At 37.2% G+C, this 22,492-nt stretch overlaps 2 protein-coding genes across 3 annotated transcripts; both read left to right on the top strand.

Annotated features, from left to right (window-relative positions):
* The first annotated feature begins 1,655 nt into the window (after positions 1–1,655).
* On the top strand, positions 1,656–5,362 carry LOC113753825. Of its 2 annotated transcripts, none has more exons than XM_027298081.1 (7): positions 1,656–2,025; positions 2,326–2,406; positions 2,545–2,721; positions 3,210–3,380; positions 3,639–3,851; positions 3,931–4,019; positions 4,377–5,362. In XM_027298081.1, exons 1-7 carry the CDS (start codon positions 1,929–1,931, stop codon positions 5,046–5,048), a joined length of 1,500 nt encoding a protein of 499 aa, XP_027153882.1. In that variant the 5' UTR covers positions 1,656–1,928; the 3' UTR covers positions 5,049–5,362. The 2 variants fall into 2 exon arrangements, with proteins under 2 accessions (XP_027153882.1, XP_027153881.1); XM_027298080.1 differs by having other exon boundaries at positions 1,657–2,025; positions 4,374–5,362.
* A 2,589-nt stretch (positions 5,363–7,951) lies between these two features.
* On the top strand, positions 7,952–21,119 carry LOC113751279 (AP-1 complex subunit gamma-2-like). The gene is made up of 18 exons (XM_027295222.1): positions 7,952–8,363; positions 10,646–10,948; positions 11,228–11,369; positions 11,948–12,121; positions 13,165–13,344; positions 14,390–14,544; positions 14,933–15,023; positions 15,610–15,773; positions 16,342–16,396; positions 17,133–17,255; positions 17,321–17,416; positions 18,076–18,203; positions 18,321–18,425; positions 18,556–18,815; positions 18,915–19,154; positions 19,246–19,421; positions 20,138–20,242; positions 20,713–21,119. Exons 1-18 carry the CDS (start codon positions 8,332–8,334, stop codon positions 20,806–20,808), a joined length of 2,625 nt encoding a protein of 874 aa, XP_027151023.1. The 5' UTR covers positions 7,952–8,331; the 3' UTR covers positions 20,809–21,119.
* Positions 21,120–22,492: the final 1,373 nt, after the last annotated feature.

Raw genomic sequence — 22,492 nt, 5'->3', positions numbered from 1 at the left:
ATTAACAGATAATAAAGATAATTTGTTATATAAATGTGAACATTTACATTTATTAACTCTCTAACTTAGTTACATTATTAATTTAATTAAATTTGCTTAATTCTCTAATTAAGAATTGCTAGCAAAACCACAAGAGATGCGTTTGGCAGAACTCTCATTTTCCACGTGCAGAGCGACGGAGCATGGTAATGCAACGCTGTCGTCTTACACTTGGGATCCTCGGTGACATGTTTTCTATGCCAACTCAATGCCACCTATAATATTGTGCCAAGTGTCCTGTTATTATTTACACTTGTGTTAAACCAAACCAAGTTGAATTATTAGAAAATTAAAGTGTAAATAATAACAGGATACTTGGCGCAATACTATAGGTGGCATTGAATTGGCATAGAAAAACATGTCACCGAGGATCTCAAGCGGTCATCTTACGCTGTTTCTTTCCCAACACAGTCTCTCCATGTCAAATCAAATGCAGAGGCAGATGAAAGTTGGGCCCATTCAATCGGACACGGGCCCGAATGGTTAGGAAACTTGTTCAAGCTGATTTTATGTAAAATGTACAAGAAGTTTCTTTGTATGAATACGGTATAATTTTCTTTCGATAACGTGTAACTATAAAATAAAATTTTATGAATCTCAAACATGATGTGAAAAATGACGTACAAAATGCAATTTAAACCTTATATATATATATATATTTGTCAAATCCTGATCACGAACCTTTAGGAACGAATTGCTTCCTCCTCCTATTCAATATGGTCCAAACCTAATGAAAAATTAAAATGGCTCAGGAGTTCCACTAGTGTGGAGGCCTCGTGGCATCAATAGTTACTAGCGGGATTTGCTAAGGCCCTGTTTGGATTAATTGGTCTAAATAAGGAAATAGTACTACAAAAAAAAAAAAAAAGAGGCCACTTTTTTTTTTTTTTTGTGTTGCCCCTTTTAGCTCGTCGAGTCTCGAGTCCTCCTTAAAGTCCTCCCTTCTTTTAATACCATTAGAAAACTGATAAAGTAGTCTCCCATTTTTGAATATTCGAAGCTGTGACTTCTCAACCTTAATGCGCATATATGCAGCATCTCTAGCAAAAGAACATCAAAGCAAGTTGAAATTCCAAAACAGTTCTATCACAAGATTTGCCTGCGGTTCTTCTAAGCCCGAGCATGCATTGGCAATTTTCTAAGCCCACATAAAAGTGTGGCAAGAAAGTGTGGTCCGGTTAGCGTGGGAGCAAGCAGGACAAGGTAAAGCAATAACTAGTGCGTACAAGAGTGAGTAATAAGTTCTTTTTCTCTTCTTTTTTTTTTTCCCCTTTTTTTGATTTTTTAAAGCGTACATTCTAAAAACTTCTGTAGGTGGTGAAAATGTAAATGCTTCAGAGAAGTATTTTTGGTTTTAGGTATGCAAATCTAGCATATATTTTCTTGTTGGCTCTTACATTTGGATTGCAAATCTAACCGATCGTAGGTTGGTTTTTCACACACACACACACACACACACGCACGCACAGAGAGTAGAGTAAAGGTGATGATGATGCATGGCGCATTTCACAGATTCGCAGCATATGATTCTGTTCTCCCACTTGCACTGGCACCCTTCCTTCTCTTGTATTGTACAGCCCACCGCCCTTTCACTCCCTCTTTTGTCTCTTTCATTCATTTCTTTCCCCCTTCACTTCACTCCTCCTCCTTTCCCTCAAAATCCCCCCGTACACTTTTTCCCCATTTCTTTTCCATGTAGTAAAAAGCAAATATTCTCAGAACCCACAACCAAACCCCATCGCTCTGCTCTCTGGTTTCTCCTCTTTTTCACTAAAACCCCATTCTTGATACTAGGGCTTCAGCTTCAGTACCCACATTCTTCTCCTAAGCTGGAATATCCCAACTTCTCTGCTTTTTTACCAAGCATTTTGCCGGTCTGAACGAGACTCATGGGTAGAAATGTTACACTTTCGATCCTCGCTTTTTTGCTGCTTTCTGGTTCTTTTGCTTCTGCTTCTGCTTCAGCTTCTTCTTCTTCACCAGCCAGTGAGTAAATTCTCTCTCTCTTTTTTTTTTCCTTTTTGGGTTCGACAAGCTTCCTGCATTTTGATCTGTTTCTGTTTTTCAGCTCAAAATATCCTTTCTTCATATTGTTTTATATGTACTTGCGAAGGGGAATGGGGACGGGGAGTCCAGAAGAAGAGGCCCTGAATGACTTGAAAATTTCTCTTGAATTAGTATATGTTTGCAGGCATAAATGGGTGTGAAAATGTGTTTGTAATTTAGTAATTTTGTTGTGGCTTTTTACTTCTTTGGTTTTGATGCTGGAATGCTAATTTTGGGCAGGAATAGTAAATGGGTTTCTCTCGAATGCAATTTCAATGCTGATGAAGTGGGTGAAGTCACTGAAAGCTACCACTAAGACAGGTACAGATCTCTTTGTTATTTTTCTTCTGATAACCACTGCACTGGATTTGCTTGGATTTGTCTTTCTTTTTCTTTTTCCTTCTCTGGGGAGGGTTTTCATCCGGGGTTGTGGGTCTCACGAGAATTCTGATGTTACAGCAATTTCTGGCCGTCCGATGATGAAATTTGAGAGTGGGTACACGGTGGAAACTGTGTTTGATGGAAGTAAGCTGGGTATTGAGCCGTACTCTCTGGAAGTATTGCCCAGTGGAGAGCTTCTGATTTTGGACTCTGCTAATAGTAATCTGTACAGGATCTCTTCCTCACTATCACTGTGTAAGCTTCCTTCCATAATCTTGAAAATTCTCTGTTTCGGCTAATGCTTACATATCGTCTTCTTGCGCTTTTAGTTAACTTGTTATCCATGTTGGAGGATGAATCCTACTTTATGGTCGTAACAATGATTATTTGCTCACACAACCACACAATTAATGGTAGTCCAACTTACTTGAATCGTCCTTTGATTGGCAAATGCAGGACTCGCATGAAAAAGTTCTTTACTACAAGCGGTCATTGATAAGCTTTTTATGTTGATAGCTCATTGCTGGTGCATATTTTCCTTCATATGATGGAACAAGATCTTCTGACCTCCCTCATGTTGATTAGTGATTAGCTATCGTAATGTTGCCATCATCCAACATCTGTGAAAACTTCCTTTTTTTTATTTTTAAACTTTTAGCATTCCATGTACTACCTAGATGTGAAGTGATTTGTGCTATTGTGCTGATTAAGAACGACTTCTAATACATGTGGATAAATTTCAGATAGCAGACCAAAGCTGGTTGCTGGATCTGCTGAAGGTTATTCAGGACATATAGATGGGAGACTAAGGGAAGCAAGGTTGAACCATCCGAAGGGGCTTACCCTTGATGACAGGGGAAACATTTACATTGCTGATACTGACAATATGGCAATCAGGAAGATAAGTGACACCGGTAATCTGGCAATCTTTTCATTAAGCTTTGAAAAGACCTAATATTAAAGATGCCATTGAGCATCACTGAAATTCTCATTGATTTTAGTCATAAAATGCAGGGCATACATCACCCCATTTTATTTTATTTGGTAACAAGTTGGCCTGCTTAATTTCTAGATGTGTAGCATTTGATAACAGTAGTCCCTCTTGGAACAGAGATCTTGTGAGCTCATGGGTGTGAAATATGGAAGCATCTAACTGGTACTTCTTTTCACAGGAATTACGACAATTGCCGGAGGGAAAAAGGCTCGTGGAGGGGGGCATATAGATGGACCAAGTGAGGATGCAAAATTTTCTAATGATTTTGATGTGGTCTATATAGGAAGCAGCTGCTCCCTCCTAGTTATAGACAGAGGAAATCAGGCAATCCGTGAGATTCAACTTCATTTTGATGATTGTGCATATCAGTATGGAAGTGGCTTTCCTTTAGGTAAATTTCCTGTAGCATTTTTAATCTGTAGTGTTCGACAACTGACAGATTTATCATGACAAAGTTCAATGGATTGCAGGTATCGCAGTGCTTGTGGCAGCTGGCTTCTTTGGATACATGCTAGCACTGCTGCAACGTCGAGTTGGTACCATAGTATCTTCTCAGAATGTAAGTTGCAAGACTCTTGATGCTGTTGTCCTGAAACTCTTTAACTTTTCATGTTGAAGTTATCATTTGGTATCTATTTCCTAGAAGAAATAGATTTATGAAAATTGAAATTCTCTGAACACTTGGAAAGAAATCCGGACCATATATCAACATGCATCAATCTTGTTCTAAATCATGCAAGTGTATTATGTATCCCATTTGTCGTGCCCCTGGGAATTCCTACGCTCACTTATCTCATAAACCTTGTGTCTGATAAAATGAGCACTTGGAGATCACATACATATTTGCTAATAGTTTGTCTTTGGTGCCAAAATCCTGTATTATTCACTTTCTGATTCTGTCATTTTTCCTTAGAAGGATGAGAGCTTGCTGAAACCAAGCTCTGAAAATCCATATCAAATGCCAGTGAAGTCATCAGTAAGGCCACCACTGATTCCAACTGAAGACGAAGAGGACAAGCAAGAAGAAAGTTTTTTTGGATCCCTAGGGAGGCTGCTGGGACAAACTGGAGCATCTGCCTTAGAAATTTTGGGTGGACTATTTCCTTGGTTCCAGAGAAAATCATGGAATTATCAGTCTCAACCACAGGAACAGCAGCAGAAGTATTCACACGGTTGGCCTGTACAAGACAGCTACGAAGTACCAGATGAAGATGAGCCCCCATCAATTGAAGCCAGAACCCCTACTCCGAGGAAAACCTATGCATTCATGTCAAAGGATTCTGAAAATAAGATGCAGCAGCTCCGAGAAAGCCATGCTTTCTATAGTGGCTGGGATGGAAACTTTCAGCAGCAGCCTCTGCAGCAGATGCAGAAACAGCAACACCGTCATCAGCATCATTCATCAGCCCCCCACACCTACTTTGAGCAAAGTCCCGAGAAAACCAATGAGATTGTGTTTGGAGCAGTGCAGCAGGACAGGCGGCGGGAAGCTATGGTGATAAAGCCATTGGACCCTGGAAATCCCGTTTATGATCGTAGAAACATTCGCACTCGAAGCAATTCAATGGGCTATGGTCATGGAAATTGATCACATATACGTTGAGGAAAGGGAAAAAGGGAAACCAAAACCTTTTTACAAATCAAAGCCGCTTCATGATGGCAATAGTGGAACATATCGAGTATATCAGGTTCTCAGTTATATAAAACTTGGAGAGTGGAATGTATGTGCTCAATATCCTGATTGCAGTGCATAGTTCACCTAGCAACTAATTTTGTTGTTATCTTGGGAAAGTGTCCTGTGAAACAGGATTATAATCATTTGCATTTGGATGTTCCTTCTCTCCAGTGCCGGTGTAAATAGTAGTAATACTTTTGCTACATCTCAAGTACACCCTTTTTTCACTCCATAATGAACTAAAAGAAAAAAGAAAAATAATGAAGAAGAGGAACGTCCCTGAACAGATGGTTGGACAATGACAAGACACAGCTTGGTTCCAATTGCAGATTTTTAGAGGCCGGAAATGCTAGCCTCGAAGATATATGATGACTAGCGCAGGGCTTCGATTTGGAAATTGGCAAGCATTAGGCAAACATTCTTTAACGGTGATTGGTGGTGGAGAATGTCGCTTCTTTTGTCTTTCGCTTCAATTATCTCAACGCTTGCTGGGACATAAAATAAACATTTCTTGGCGGTGGTGCACAGGAGCAGTGGATGCGCCTTAAATTATTCTTCTTGAGGCGAGAATCCAATCCAGTCACGTGCGCACATGACCACATAGCGGTAACCATCTGGGGTTTATCGGTGGTTACCCCTCTCTTCATTTTTGGACGTCAACAACTACAACTCTCTAGTGTTTATCTGTGCTTGTCCAAAGCAGTCGACCCTGTGAATTAGTTAGATAGATGTTCTACATTTAGGTAAAGCTGGAACATAAAAAAAAATTAAAATTCAGTGTCAATGATATGGAACGCGATTATTTAAAAATAAAATAGTACTCACACTATGTAGCAACATTTTATAGGATAAAGCAGCATTTCTTATTACATACATAAAACTTAAGCAAAAGCTCATTCGGTTGTGTGGTTTTGAGTGTATAATCTTTCTCTTCCAATTTTAATCTCCCCCCCCCCCCCCCCATCTTTCTCCCTCTCCGTTGCTCTAGCTGTAGCTCTAGCTTCATCATGTAATATGCACTGCTCAAACTCGCACACATTTCCCCATAACCATAGTTATTAAATTCGGCTCGATCCGGTGGATCCACCATGAACCGGACTGGTTTAGCAATTGGATCGAAATTACAGATGACTCGCTTTGAACCGTTTGACTTGGACGGTCGAATCAATGACCTGCTAAACTGTCGATTTTTTATGAACCCAACAGATTTTGAAATTACCTTTTTACCCAATTTTTTAATTTGATCAACCATACCTTATTGTCATCTTTTTGACAATTAGATGAGCAAAATTGAAAAGCGATTCGAAAATTAGATGAACAAAAATATGAATAGGTTATAACTTGTTAACATTTAAAAATTTCTGTACTTATATTATAATTTATATGTTTATTTAATCATTTTATATATTTTTTTTAACCAGTGAGTTGAACCATTGGCCAACGGGATCATCTTGCCAAGTTGATGCTGGGGTTGATTTTAATAACTATGCCCATAGGCCATAACCCATCCGCTCCACCACCGCCAATATGGCAGTACCCATTTCCGGCACCAAATGGCCCTCCAGATAATTAGTCACACATATATGACATCAACATACGGCAATTCTTTTGCTACACAAGCTAGGGACTCGATTTTAACTCTCAGGCCTCCACCTTATAATTTTTATTTTCCACTGTATATTCTTATTAATTAGGTGTATAGAATCAATCAACATTGATATGACATAGTGAAATGTCTTCTCTGTGACATTTATACACAGTTTCTTTAAACTCTCCTTCCCTAAATTAGAATAAATTAGATTACAGATATGTTATCATTATCGTAAAAAAAAAAGAGGAAGATCATTAGGCAATCCATTGCAAGATTTTCGTTTTGATTCCTATTTTTAGGAATTTTTGTATAAAATTTTATTGTAACGATTTGATGTATATAAAAAAAAATTTATCATTATCATTCATTTAACTCCATGACCCTATTTGTACGATGTTTTATACAATTGACAACATTATCGATTATTGCTCACAAGGGCACAGAAAAAAAAAACATATTATTACCTGAAAGCATTTTAATGAAAAAACAAAATGCAAAATACACACACAGAGAAAAAAAAAAAGGAAAATAAGCAAAGCAACCCACCAAGGAGAGCAAAAACCCCAGCCCATCTCGAGTCCACCAATCACAAAGTAGGGGTTAGGGGTGTTTCGCGAATCGAGCCGCTCGCGAGCCGATCGCGAGCGGCTCGAATACGAGCTTGACTCGAGCTCGTCAATATCGAGTTCGAGTCGAGCTCGAGCCAATTAAGTCGATTTCGAGCTCGAGCTCGAGCTCAAAAACATTAATCAATTATATATTTATTTTTTATTTAATAGTAAAATTACATATATATCCCTAATATTTTATTATTTATTAAAAAAATTATTATTTTATTTATTTTTAAAAATAAATATTTATTTTTTATTTTTTAAAAATAAAATAATAATAATTATTTTTTTTATTTTTTAAGCTCGAGCTCGAGCTCGATCTCGACTCGAATTTGACTCGAGTCGAGCTCGAGCTTGATATTTTGAGCTCGTCGAGCTCGAACTCAAAATTAACTCGAGCTCGGCTCGTTTAGCCAAAGCTCGACTCGAGCTCGGCTCGTTTGCACCCGTAGCAGGGGTGACACAAATATTTGACAGCCGAGACACCCAATCATAGTCATACCTCCCACAATTAGGAAAAATTAGGGAGGAAAAGAAAAATAATTTTATTTTCCCCCGCTGGCAGTGCGCATTCTTTTCTTCGTAAACAAAATGATACTACCAAATGATACTACCAGTCTGCATCATCAAATGCTGGAAATAACACACAACACACACTAGATTTCTTCCAGTATTATTCAATTAATTTTATAACTACTACTCTCATTTTACTAGTCATACTTTTACCTCATTATTCATTCCTTCCCCAGTTTTTCTTCTTTAGAAAAAATTAGGGGACAAAAGCCAGTTCAATTCTCCTCTCTTTCGTTTCCAGATCCAAATCTCACAAATTATATACCTCAGATCCTCTGCCCTGTTCAGATCTTAATTATTTTGTGTATAGCTTTATTATTAACACGAATTATCTTCAAAAGCTATAAAGATTTGATTGGGTAGTCAGGGCGTGATCCTGGATCTGATCGAGCTATCCCGGAGTTTCAAAATCGACCCAGTCATGAATCCCTTTTCGTCCGGCACGCGCCTAAGGTTAGTGCTACTGCTCACTCGAATTATCTGGATCATATTGGACAGTAAATCGCTATGGGTCCTTGTTGTTTGACCTAATTTTGCTCAATTATTGACATTTTAATCTTTTCGCGCGCTGGATTGATTTTTATTTGTTGGGATTTGATAATGTGTCACTTGTTTTGATGGATGGAGTTATCAGTACGTTTTGTTAATCGCGGATAGCGTAATTCTTGATTGTGATCTTGTGTTTAGGTTAAAGTTGCATAATTGCTTGACTTATAAAAACCCTTTTCGGGTTTGTGGTGAATGGGTGCCTCACTTAAAGTTCATAGGTCATGGATGATGTTTAGCAGTGGTAGTGAAAGAGAATGCCTATTTTTTGGGTGATTGTGTGTGACATAGGTTTTTATCAGAGGGCTAAGAGCGCTGCGTATAGGGACAGATACCCTGATATAGCTCAGTTTAAGCTTTAATTTTGATCTAAGTTTGCGTAGGAATGGGTTGTTTGAGATTGTGGAATAAGTTCTTCAGTGGGTTATGCAACTTAGCTCCTTTGTTATGGTTTATTGCCAGCCTGAAGTTTGATATAAGATTTTGTAGCATAGAGTAAATTGTACCATCTTGAAGACAATGGAATAATGAACTCAAGAAAACTTCATCAAAGTGTTGAAGATGATAATGATTACTGGCTAAATGAAACAAAAAAAAAAGAGAATGGAAGTGCTTGTTTGGGTTTCTGATTTTGAGTTTTTGAAGATTTATGTGCTGCATGTTAGAAAAACCTTCTGTTAATCATCCTTTAACTGTAGGTTTCAAAGTTTATTTAGTTAGAGTGTCACTTTTCTTTTCTTTTCAGTTTCAAAACAAATGTTTTTGGCTAAGAAAATGTTATTTCAGCTCTTCTTCTGGTGATTGGTCTGTTGGGCTGAAATGCAAGCATGATAGAGACATCCCTTTTTGGCTTTGCAATGAAAATTACAACTACTCCAATTAGATCTCATGTCATTTTGCTTCAAATCACTGTTAAAAATGATTTTAGCAATATATGCTTGCCATTTTGGAACTTTCTTTGAGAGGGGAGATCTTTTACATCAAAATTTATGGGCAGATGGGCCCAATTAACTTGGATGTTGACATAAATTGAGAAGTTCTTGTGATTTTAAATTTCAGAAACTAGAGGGAAGGTCATTGTAATTCTATCAAATTCCTGGTAGGGTATTGTGAGTACCTTAACCATATTAGGCCTGAAATCTTTTAGCCTGGCATCCATGTGGCATTAGAAAGTAAATTATTTCATGTGAATTTAAAGGCAAAAAATAGTGCATGTAAATTTAAAGGCAAAAAAAAAAAAATTTAGTTGGTATGTTAAGCCTCTTTGAATTATCCAATTAGCTGACTATCCAATCATTTCAATAGTCCGCTCCCTGCTGGACTATCAATTGAGGTACTTTATCCATTCATTAACTTTTATCTGCCTCTCTGTCCTTTATTATTGACCTCCCTTGTATTTATCCACAATCATACCTTTCCTAGTTTTCCTGCCCTTTGTGACAGTTATATATGATTATGTTCTTATTAAGCTAGATTTTCATTACAAGAGTTTTCATTTGACATTAAACTCCTCTCTGTTTGTTTTTCTCCTTTTCTTTTTGAAGCTAAAATTGAATCTCATAGATCCTTGAGTCTTAGCATTTTGCACCTGTAGTTAGTTGTCACAAGGCAATCTTAAAATGATGCAGTGTCTTATAATGCACTAGTTTGCCTATTGCCAGTCAACTGTCTTCTATGGGAAGCCTAATGTTGACTTGTTTGCGAGGAGAACCATACAAAATAGGATGTCAGGTGCAAATGTGATAGGTGCAAGCCCCAACCCTTGTACATTTTACCATACGGGAATAAGGTTGAAAGAAACACTCTCATGCTCAAGGCCACAGCCTATTGCCTATATGTACTAGTATGGCACCCTTGGTTACTATGAAACATTACAATTTAGCCGATGAAACTCTTTAATGTGTCCAAGTAGAAAACTATGCGGTTTGACACCCCAATTGCTTGGCTAAAATTTCTGAACAAGGGACAACTTGATGATCATAGTTTATAGTTATCTTCATTTGTTTCTAGCCTCTAGTGTTTGTCTTAGCATTTAGCTTCTCTTTCATTATGCAAATGTGAAGTTTTGGCGTCAATTTTGACTTGACATGGAACTGATTTATTTTCTTTTCGTATTTATGCACATTTATGAGGAATTAGCTTGACAATGCAATTCATATCGTGGCATATGATTTACTGTTTCAATGCAGGGACATGATTCGGTCCATTCGTGGTTGCAAGACTGCAGCGGAGGAACGTGCTGTTGTAAGAAAAGAATGTGCAGCTATTCGTGCTGCAGTTAGTGAAAATGATCAAGATTATAGGCATCGTAATCTTGCAAAACTCATGTTCATTCACATGCTGGGATACCCTACACATTTTGGACAAATGGAATGTCTGAAATCAATTGCATCTCCTGGATTTCCTGAGAAGAGAATAGGCTATCTTGGCCTTATGTTGCTCCTTGATGAAAGACAGGAAGTTCTGATGTTGGTTACAAATTCCATAAAACAGTATCCTCTGTAAAAACTGTATTTAATGTTTGTTTGTTAGAACTAATCATTTCAGTGTTATACTATTACCTGCATGAAGGGAACAAAGTAGAAAAGACAAAAAAACCTCAATGACTGCTTCCATTGGCAAGAGGCCTAAAAAAAGCTGGAAGCCTTTCTTTCTCCTGTCAAAAAAATAAGAATAAGTGGCACATGCATTCATTTAATAAGAGTTATCACTAGTATAGATACTCTATTGGATTTTGGGAAATTAGTTCAGGCACCTTAACTCATCAATAGAGATCTTAATCACACCAACCAGTACATTGTTGGACTTGCTCTTTGTGCTTTGGGGAATATTTGTTCTGCAGAAATGGCTCGTGACCTTGCTCCAGAAGTTGAACGGCTTCTGCAATTTAGAGATCCAAACATCCGAAAGAAAGTAAAGTCTCCACAATCTTTTAATCACTACTGGCTTTAAAGTATAATTGTCTGCACTGGCTTTATAATTTGGTTCGTGTTTACTGCCATGCTGTCATCAGGTTATGTTGCAAATATTTAGTGCGCGTGCACTAACGCCAAAGAGTAATTGATTTAAGAGCTATTGTTTCAAAATGAGAACAGTCATATACACTGATTAGGAAATTTTCAACTTTAGCCTCCTCTTTTTATAGTTTCATCTTTGGACTTTAGAAAGTCAACTTACTGAGTTGGAGAGAGCATCTGCTGTGTCAAAACTTCAGATAGTTTTTGCACCTTGTAGTTTATTTATCAGTCAGCATTTTCTGCTTGAGGAATTCTGTGAAAAGCCGCTGTTATATGGTCGTGAGGCTCATCAGCTTAGGAAATTCACTAAACATTTTCATACGCATGCAGCTCTGGATGTGCATTTTTGGATTTTTGTATCTTTAGTTGACTGTATAAAGCTATAAATTTATATGAAGACCTATTTTTCTTGTTTTCTCTGTTCCTTTTGTTCTTGAATCACGTAACTCTTATTGGAGCTTCTCTGTAATTTAGGCAGCATTATGCACTATCAGGATTATCAGGAAAGTGCCAGATCTGGCAGAAAATTTTATAAATTCTGCCGCTTCTTTGCTGAAGGAAAAGCACCATGGAGTTCTCCTTACAGGAGTGCAGCTTTGCACAGATTTATGCAAAGTCAGTTCAGAGGCACTCGAATATTTCAGAAAGGTACATTTTGCTTTTTCTCTGTCTACCTACTATTGCTAGGTAACAAAATCTACCTTCTCTTTAGTATGGTCAGTTGCACATAACTTTGAGCTTCCATTGCATCCAAACTTTCTGCATGCTACCTTATACATTCTTTAGCACCTCTTTCCACAAAAATTTTAGGTCAAGAGATAAACTGGCTGATTGAATGAATTCAGTCCACTATTTTAACATTAGCTCCAAAATTTCTGCATGCTACCTTTTACGTTCTTTAGCACCTCTTTCCACCAAAATTTTAGGTCAATAGATAACCTGGCTGATCGAACGAATTCAGTCCACAAAATTAACATTAGGTTGCTGGATTAGATGATTCTGGATTGTGGGAGATATCTTCAACCTGATAAACATCCCGAATCGTAATAATTTTCTTGTGGCAATCTAGTTCCAATTTTCCTCTATGACTGAAAAGCAACATCCTTAAAAGAACTGCTATGCGTCCTCTGTTTCAAGTGATGTTTGCTTGACCAAGGTTTTCTTTCAAATCTTCCTTCTTTTAATTGTTTAAATCCTGTATTACTTGTGTTAAATTCCATGGGTCATTTGGAAAAGGATACGGAGCAGATTATAGCTGGGAAGGATAAATGAAGGCAAAGTACTGCCTTCTCAACTTTGTGTGATCTAGAAATTAACATGAAGGTTGGAGCATGTTTCTGCAACCAAATTAAACTTTTAAAATGAGATACTTCTGCACCTTAGATCTGCTCTTATTGTCTTTACCAGGAACCTTTAAGCTTGGTCTTCTTAGAGATAAAAACGGTTGATTTTGTACTATTCTAACTTGGGTCAATGAGTTGGCATTGTGTGGATGTTTTCTGATTTGATGATATTTCCACGTGATTTTACATTTGAAGTGTTATACTAATAGTTAACAAGTGTAATTCTTGGACTGGAAATATGCTTTTGTTAATTTCAACGACAAGTTGACGTGCAAAGAAATTGCTTTCTGAGTTCTCCAACTGATGAGATTTTCATATTTCCCTTTTTCTTCTTCCACTGCGGATCAGAAATGCACAGAGGGTGTGGTGAAAGTGTTGAAGGATTTGGCGAATAGTCCATATGCTCCAGAATATGACATTGCGGGGATAACTGACCCTTTTCTTCACATAAGATTGCTCAAGTTTTTACGTGTACTTGGACAGGGAGATGTTGACACTAGTGATTGCATGAATGATATTCTTGCTCAGGTCAGTTGCTGTTTGTTTCCAAGTGTTCCTGCGATGTGTTAGCTCCAATATAGTTTCTCAAATAATTTTGACCTTTTCTAGTTTTTAAGAAAAATTTCAAACTTGTGTTTCTTCTGGATCTTGTTATGCTAATGATTCCTCTATCACTCTGGAACACCAGTTCCTTAAATGTCTCTGTGTGACATGTTTGTAAAGCATAAGACTGAGGTTGCCATCAAATGTGGAACTTTTTTTACGCCCTTTGCACAAATCACATGGTTTTCTAATCGGGGAATACCGTAGAATCAATTACAGTGATGTTAAGTACATAATGAAGTCTTATCCCTTGCTTCTGCCATATTTTTGTATTTCCATATCAATTATATGGAACCCCCTTGACTCTTCCTTCTTGTGTAACTTCGTTGGGGCATTAAAAGAACATTTTTCCCGTCAGCTGAAAAGTTTAGTTTAGATATTTCTTCCTTTTTGAACAGTGACTGAGTTTCAATAATTTTTTTTTCAATTCTTAATTTATAGCAGCCCTGTTTAATCTCTCGTTCAGAACCCGAGTTTTACTTCTTTTTTTTCCCCTACTTAGTATCTTGTTTGCTTTTGTGCTCCCCCTCCTTGCACACTCACTGATTCTTCAACCTATTAGTAATGTTTAGAGTCTTGTGGGAACCTTGTTTCTTTTAGCCTCCTAGAGCTACTGAAAATACATGATTTGCGGAAAAGGTGAAAAACTTTTGTGGGTATTTTGTAGTACAAGTTTTGGAAGGGAAAAGCTATTTAAGAAACTGTCCACTAGTGCTTTCAAAATTGATTTTTTTTAAAGCTTTTTAAGTTAGTAAAACGGGTGAAAAGCAAATGGTAGCATTTTAAAGCTACTTTTTGTTAAGAAAAAGTTAATCAACTTCGTTTAACTGGAAGACTATGTTTGCAGCTGTGCATATTGGATATTTTCCTTTCTCTTTTCTACAATGCATTGGTCAGAGAGGATATTTAACTTTTCATGCTGAAATTTTAAACTAATTGTTGTCCTGGCACTCTACATTCTTTTTTCTAGGTGGCAACCAAAACTGAGCCAAACAAGAATGCCGGGAATGCTATCCTCTACGAATGTGTTGCTACCATTATGAGTATTGAAGATAATGGTGGCTTGAGGGTCCTTGCCATCAATATACTGGGTAGATTTTTGTCCAATCGTGACAACAATATCAGGTTCTTTTTTTCCCTATGCTTGCATAGCTTTCGTCACATTTAATGAGACATTGAGGCTGGTTATGTCATTTTGTTCATCAGACCTGTCATATGAAAATAGTTGCCAGGAGAAAAAGAGAGTTTGTCTGTGTCATTTGTGCCACTATAGTTTTTCTTTTTCTTTTAAAATTTTCTTCGCCGTGGGTGTTTAGAGGTGATATTTTGTGCCATTATTGTTCACTATGGTTTTAGAGGTGATGTTTTTGTGGATGGTTTATCTTTGACACTCATGTACATGTACGGCTGTCTGTCTTGGGGAACGTGAAAGTACCCCTTTTTTAACACTGCCAGCCTAGTTGGTCATGCTCTTTCATCTTATGGAATTGGAATTTGAATCTGAATTTGTCAGATATGTTGCTTTAAACATGCTGATGAGAGCTATTACAGTAGATAGTCAAGCAGTACAGAGGCATAGAGCAACTATCTTGGAGTGTGTTAAGGTATCATCTGAGAATTTTTTTTTTCCACAAGCCTGTCCATTGAAGTATGTGTACTTTTATCTTACCTTTGCTGTTAAGAGTTACAAGTACTTCATACCTGTAGCTACCCACTACAAGTGCTATAGAAAGTTTGACATCTATTTTTCTGGGTTTTTGGCCCTTCGGAATTTATTGTTTTGCTGACCAGAAAATTGCTGGATAGTATACTTCTATTTTTGTTTTGGTTTATAGGTCTATCATGGTATGGTTTTTCAAGAAAACAACTAATCTAGGTTCACGAGTAATCATCATGCCTATTTCCAGAACAGAATGAAAAATGAATGAACAGGGAAGAATTATGTATATCTGTTGTCGTAGGGTCCTTGAATGATCTGAAGCAATATTTTCTAGAGAATGCCTCTTCGTAACTTGATTTTTGTAATGCTGCAACGATTGTGCCTTTCCCCCTGTCTAGACTTCTGTTGGTCATTGGACCTGCTTAAACTCTCCATTTTGTCTTATGCAGTTTTATAATTGAAACCTCTTTGTGACAGTTTTCTTTGCAACCCTCTAAAATTATAGCTCATGGCTGCCTATTGATTCTCAGGATTCAGATGCCTCAATCCGTAAAAGGGCCCTCGAGCTTGTGTATGTTTTGGTAAATGAAAGCAATGTGAAGCCTTTGACCAAGGAACTAATTGATTATTTAGAAGTAAGCGAACCAGAGTTCAGAGGAGATCTTACTGCCAAAATTTGCTCGATTGTGGAGAAGTAAGTTTAAAGGCTCAATTTCTCTAGTTTCATGCTTAGACTATGATGTTATGCTTCTGCAGTGGTTTGATTGTTGTATTATTTACTAACGCAGAACAGTAGTTCTATTGAGAATTGTTCTTGCTGATAATATTGGGTATATGTTTGTGAAGGCATTCACATACTCTAGTTTGGATGATTTAATTGGATGCTCCGATTATTGCATTCTACCCAGTTGTAAAGTTAGCATAGGGATGGACACGTCTCTCTTTTTGATGCACCAGAAAAAAAGTCTTACGCTACACATCTGTTAGAATATAGATGCATCAGTATGTTAACCTTCTTTGTTGTCATCCATCATTTGCTTTCTATTTCTTAGCTTCTCTGTGAAAATAGGGTATTTTTTCCTTTTGATTTTGGTTTTCACTTCCTTGCATTTCCATGTGTTCTTCATGATAGTAGTTGATATCCACGACACTGCACTGGGGATTGGTAAAGAATGTCAAAGAATTCAGTAAAATACTACCAGCTGTTCTCTGTGGCATGTTATTTAATATATAGTCTATTTATTGTTGTCCTGTTGTGCTAGGTTTTCCCCAGAGAAAATTTGGTACATTGATCAGATGCTCAAGGTTCTTTCAGAGGTACATTTGAAGTTTGCAGATAGTCCATTTTGTTGATCCTATACTATTTGTTAAATTCTGGCCTTAATACTGACATGGACATCACATATCATTTTTTCATTCTAGGGTTGGCCTTTGATTCCTTTTCCTCCAACCCGAAGTTAAATTGGATTCCCAAAAACTTTCTTTCCTTTTTTGTGCTGGTTCTTATTTTTTTTCCTTGCCACTTGTGGTGGTTTTCATCTAGATCATGAGATATAATTTTGCATTTTAAGTGTGTCATTTAGTAAACCGAACGCAATATCTTATGCAATGTTGTATATTTTCAAACAAATCATTATGAAGAATCATATGATTTAGAGAGCATGAGCATCTCTTATCTCACTCTCACTCTCTCTCTCTCTCTCTCTCTCTCTCTCTCACCTTTCATGGTATATGGACTTGTCAAAGTGCTAGAGAATTTTTTGAAACTGATGCACTCAATAGGTTTCTGATGGTCACTTGATATTTTCTTTTGAGTTGGTTTGCGAAGGTGATTGTTAGACATGCATTAAGTTTACGAGAAGGCAGTTATTATGGACTTGTCATGTTTTTTTTATTCTTCTTTTTTTTTTTTAATTCACACTAAGATAAAGTCCATCTTTTATTTGATAAGACTAAGTTCCTCATGTGTTGGAGGTGTTGGGTTAATGCTGTCCTTATTGCTGCTTGTCTTACTTTTCCTGGTACAGTGCTGATTCTGTACTCTGGTCTGCAGGCTGGAAATTATGTCAAAGATGAAGTATGGCATGCTCTTATTGTCGTTATTACAAATGCTTCTAATCTTCACGGATATGCTGTAAGGTCTTTGTACAGATTAGTCCAAACAGCAGGTGATCAGGTACTTGACATACTATTAACATTCCGGTGGTGGCTGTTGTTATGTCTCTGCTATTTTTGCATTAGGAAATTCTCGTTCGAGTTGCAGTTTGGTGCATAGGAGAATATGGTGATATGTTGGTCAATAACACTGGATTCCTTGATATGGAGGAGCCAATAACCGTAAGTTAATTCCTACAAAAAAATTTGTCCTCCCTTATCTTTCCCAATGTTCTACCTTTTGGGGGGTTGAATATGTTCATATTTTCATGGTTCCATATGAACAATGTTGCCTCTACTCTCAAACTTTTGCGGCTTTTAGGGGAGATTTGCCAATGCTTTTAGCTTGGACTAGAGTTAAAATGAGATATACTTACATGTCCATACTCACATCTGACTTTGTAATTTGTCTTGCCGCGATTGTTTTATTAAGAGATCTGATCAAATTGCAGAGCTTTGAAAAGTTTTCTTTGTTCTCTCCTCTTCTCTTTTTTCTTGTTATTTTTATCTTTTAGTGGGGGGGAGTACCCTTGGCTAGCAATGTTGGTTTAGAATGAGAACTTGTTGCTAATAATGCATTATCCAATGATCTTGCTTAATGTAAGTAGATTAACAATTTCGTTATTGTAATATTATTCTAGACCACAGGCCTGCTCATGCCTACTTCATCTTGTTGTAATATTGTTCTGGACCACAGGCTTGCTATTCATAACAAGATTGACTGTTAGGACTGAAAAAAATTTAAGCATATGACAAATCTTTTGCATGCTTGCTTCATGTTACTGCATGTTAGTGCTTTCCTTTTCTTTGACATGCTTGACAGGCATTATTCTGTAAAGCAGGTAACGGAGTCGGATGCTGTGGATGTTGTAGAGACAGCTATCAAACGGCATTCTTCAGATCTCACTAGTCGGGCAATGTGTCTCGTTGCTTTGTTGAAGCTGTCAAGTCGTTTTCCATCTTGTTCAGTGTATGTAGTTCTTTTAGCTTCCATTATATGATGGTGATCACTTCTACTCCAAATCTTGACCCCATTTTCTTGTGGAAGAGTTTGCAACAATTAGTTAATACATACTTAACCTTGTAGGAGGATAAACGATGTTATTGTTCAGTATAAAGGAAGCTTGGTGCTTGAACTACAACAGAGAGCCCTTGAGTTTAGTGCGATTGTTGATAAACATCGGAATATTAGGTACTGATATATTTTTATCTCATTAAGTGATCTGGGCCATGTAGTTTCATTCACCTATTTGCATTTCTGCCAGTTTCATTATTTTAGGCTCCTTACCTAATTGAAAGTGCTGGTGGACACTTACATTCAGGTCTACACTGGTCGAAAGGATGCCAGTCCTTGATGAGGCCACATATAGTGGAAGGAGGGCTGGTTCAGTGCCAGCAGTTGTTTCAACTTCACAAGGCGCTCCTATTAATCTTCCTAATGGAGTTGCCAAAACGACATCCGCACCACTGGTTGATTTGCTGGATCTTAGTTCAGATGACGTACCAGTACCTAGCTCTTCTGGTGGAGATTTTCTTCAGGATCTTCTTGGTGTTGATTTGTCACCATCTTTGTCACAAACAGGTTTGTGTTGGTACAGCAAGAATTGTCGTTTTTGATAATTTAAACCCATGTTTCTGTTATTTCATACCTTTTTTTTCCCATTTGGTGATTGCACTTCAGACACAAATCAGGCGCAGAAAAGAGGCACTGATGTCCTGCTGGATCTTCTATCAATTGGGACACCTCCTGCTCAAAGTAACTCTTCTATTCCTGAGATGGTTTCCCCTAGTGATGACAGCAAAAGTGCTATAAATGTCTTGGAGCAATTGTCCTCACCTTCTGCGCCAGCTGGAGGTGTATCCACCCCTCCTGGAAGTTCTCCTATGATGGATTTGTTGGATGGTTTCGCTCCAAAACCTGGTATGGTTTTCATTAGTGGTCATAATAGCTTGGAGTTATTATTATTATTATTTTTCCCCTCAAATATCATTTCTCCTGTCTATTGTGACAGAAAACAATGGTCCAGCTTATCCTTCAATTGTTGCATTTGAGAGCAGCACCTTGCAAGTGACATTTAACTTTTCCAAGCAGCCCGGAAACCAGCAGACAACAATTATTGAAGCTAACTTTTCAAATAAGACATTTGATGCTTATACGGACTTTATCTTCCAGGCTGCAGTGCCAAAGGTAATATCATAATCTGGCGGACAATCTTCCAATTCTTTATGTTTCTAGTTATATTTTGTATATGAAGAGGGGAGTTCCACAGCATCAGATGTACAATCCTGCTTTATTCTGGGAATCTCTATTATCTCAGAATTTTTTTTTCTTTTGTGTTTCTCTGCATGTCATACTCACTGCTTCGCAGATCAAGTAAACTGTCTGGTAAAAATATTAAACTTTTCTGCTCCCATCCTCTTATGCAGAACTGATGATTGTGAATTGGTGCTGGAAATGCACATTTGTTGGTAGTGAAACACTTGAATTTGCTCTATTTTCTGGTATTTAGCATGTTTTGACCTGAATATTTTGTTAAGGAAGTTGTATTGAAGAAGTTAAGATGCATTTCTATTGATGAATGGTGCTTTTAGAAATCTTCTAGTGATTATTTGGGATAAGTTTTTGAAAGGAAAAAAATACTGTAGCACTTTTTAAATGTGATGTATGTGAGATAAAAGGGTGGTTGGAAAATATGTTGTTGATGTAAGCAAGTAAAATTGTGCAAATAACTCACTATCCAAACAACCCCCTTATTCACGTTGGTTCTGATGCTAGTTTTATTCCCATATGAACTTTGAGTCAGTTGATTTTTTTGTGAAACTGGATGGGTCAATCTGCACTGAGCAGTTTTATATGGTTTGTCTAAAACACTCGGTGACGATATGTTATGTTTACAATTACAGTTTCTTCAATTACATTTGGATCCAGCCAGCAGTGATACACTTCCTGCAAGTGGTAATGGATCAATCTCCCAAAAATTGCGAATTACGAACAGCCAACATGGCAAGGTAATTGAATCCTTCTTTCTCTACTGTTTAGCTTTGTGTCGCATGTGCTTTTTATTTTGCATCAGTTTTGATTATGAAAAGTGACTTAAATTAGGATTATAATCTAAATGCAAAAGCAAACGAAAACATGAAAAAAAAAAGTAATTATCCAAAATCAGAATCTATGATCAGCTAAAATAATCAACTGAAAATGAGGCCTTTGTCTCGCTAAGATAGATTATGAGATTTGTGTCTGTATTCTTCCCCTACATGCCTGTTGATTGTAAACCATTTCCACTACCATTTCTTGCAAATGACTTGCAGATGTTCCAATTAGAAATGCATCTCATTGAGTGGCGGCGGAGTTGAAAATTAAATCAGGCTACTATTTAACTAGAATACGGTGGGAGGGCACAAAGTATATTACTAACTTAAAAATGGTCATATTGTTGGTACTATTCTGACGAAACTTGAAATGATTTTGCTTCCAGAAATCCCTTGTTATGCGCATACGGATAGGTTATAAGTCGAACAACAAAGATATGTTGGAGGAAGGGCAAATTAACAACTTTCCTCGTGGCTTGTGAAGTTCCAAGGGCGCTCAAAGGAATTGTTTTGATGTATTATGAGATGAGAAATAGAATAGTTTGAGCTTCTGCTCGTATGTATGTAGTTTCCGGTGGTCATCAAATCCTGGGCGATCTGGCTTTCAGCAGCGTGTTACTTCTGACTGGATGAATGAATCAGGTATATCAGATGCATGGGGGATTGTGTCTTCGCCCCCTTTTTTTTTCTTGTACATTTAGGATGGGACAGTCGCATACGGCATTGTGGAAACCAAATTTTGCCTACGAGCGAGGCACATATAGAAAGCTCCTCTCCTCTCCTCTCGAGTCCACCAATTCTTATTCTTCTTCTTCTCGTGCGAGCTGTCATTGATTTCTTCCTCTTCTTTATAAGTATCAGGTGCAGTTTTTTGTTTAAAAAAAAAAAAAACCTTCGCGATTCTGCTTGTAATCCATAGTAGCGTTAGATGTCGATCCGACTTCTATTCCAAATGAAAGATTGTGGTACAGGTTTTCCTTGCATTGCAATATCCAATGTTTATTCTGTGTAATGACTCTTTTTAAAAGGCAAATGTTTTTCGTATTGTTTTTGATTTTGCATGTTCAAGTTGAATCAGAACTCGGAAAGCCGAGCAGATGCAGATTCTGTCATTTTTCTCTAAAATGCCACCTCGAATTATTTCTATTAAACGCCGTTGAGACGGAATTTACTGATTTTAGCTCCATTTGCTAATACCGTAGGTCCTGTTCCGGTTCCTGGGATCTTCTCCTTCTAACCGCTCCATTTCTTTCTTGTCATTACGTTTGGGTTTGACTGCCAAACGCTAAACTTTTCACGTGTTCCGGCTTGCGTGAAGTTTTGGTAATACAAATGGAACCAAACAAATTCAAGACCATGCTTCAACCAAAGAATTTTGGATTTGATCCAGGGCTTTCCTGGCACTTTACCTAACGCCCAATGTCTCCACACTCGAATGTATAGACATTTGTCTGTGTGTATGGCTAATAAATTTTATGTCCGTCTTATTTTGACTTCTTCTCATTCATCAAATACCACAGCATCATATAGTAAGTCTGTACAACAGAATTTATAATGCTACTAATTTCGCCTTTATTGAATCATAAAGTTGAAATTTGTCAGTTTTTGTGCAAAAGTTTTGTCAATTAATTAGCATGGCGGTTCTTTTTCCTTTCTTGGTTTATCATAATTAACATATCAGGCAAAGATATTCTTTTTTCCTCATAAAATTTTATCGATTTTCATAGGGAAAAAAATATTATTATTATTCAAATGGATCGTCTATAATAGTAGGATATTCAAACGCCAAAAACTACAAAAGTATGAAAGAGAAAAAAGTGAAACTCCAAAGTAACAATACTTAAACTGAAGTAGGTATTATATTACTACTTAAAACGTAGTACCTAACATAGAATATGTTAGTAGACGTATGTTTGTACGTTGAGATGCCAACAATCTACGGCAAACTCACGAACAGATAAAACGCCAAACGACCAAAACGCGACAATAATAATCTTTGATGGTTCTAACATTTTGACCATCATATCAAAACCTAGTCCAACCACAAAAAAACCTGATCAATAAGCCTTGATGGTTCTGATATTATAACCATCATGTTAAAACACAAGATGCTAAACAATATACTTGATGGTTGTGCTATTGTAACCATCACATATGCTAAACACG

This window comes from Coffea eugenioides, chromosome 11 (genome assembly GCF_003713205.1).
Source record: "Coffea eugenioides isolate CCC68of chromosome 11, Ceug_1.0, whole genome shotgun sequence".
In the NCBI taxonomy this organism is placed as follows: Eukaryota; Viridiplantae; Streptophyta; class Magnoliopsida; order Gentianales; family Rubiaceae; genus Coffea; species Coffea eugenioides.
The sequence above is the reverse complement of the archived record's forward strand: the minus strand, read 5'-3'. Positions and strand labels throughout refer to the sequence as shown.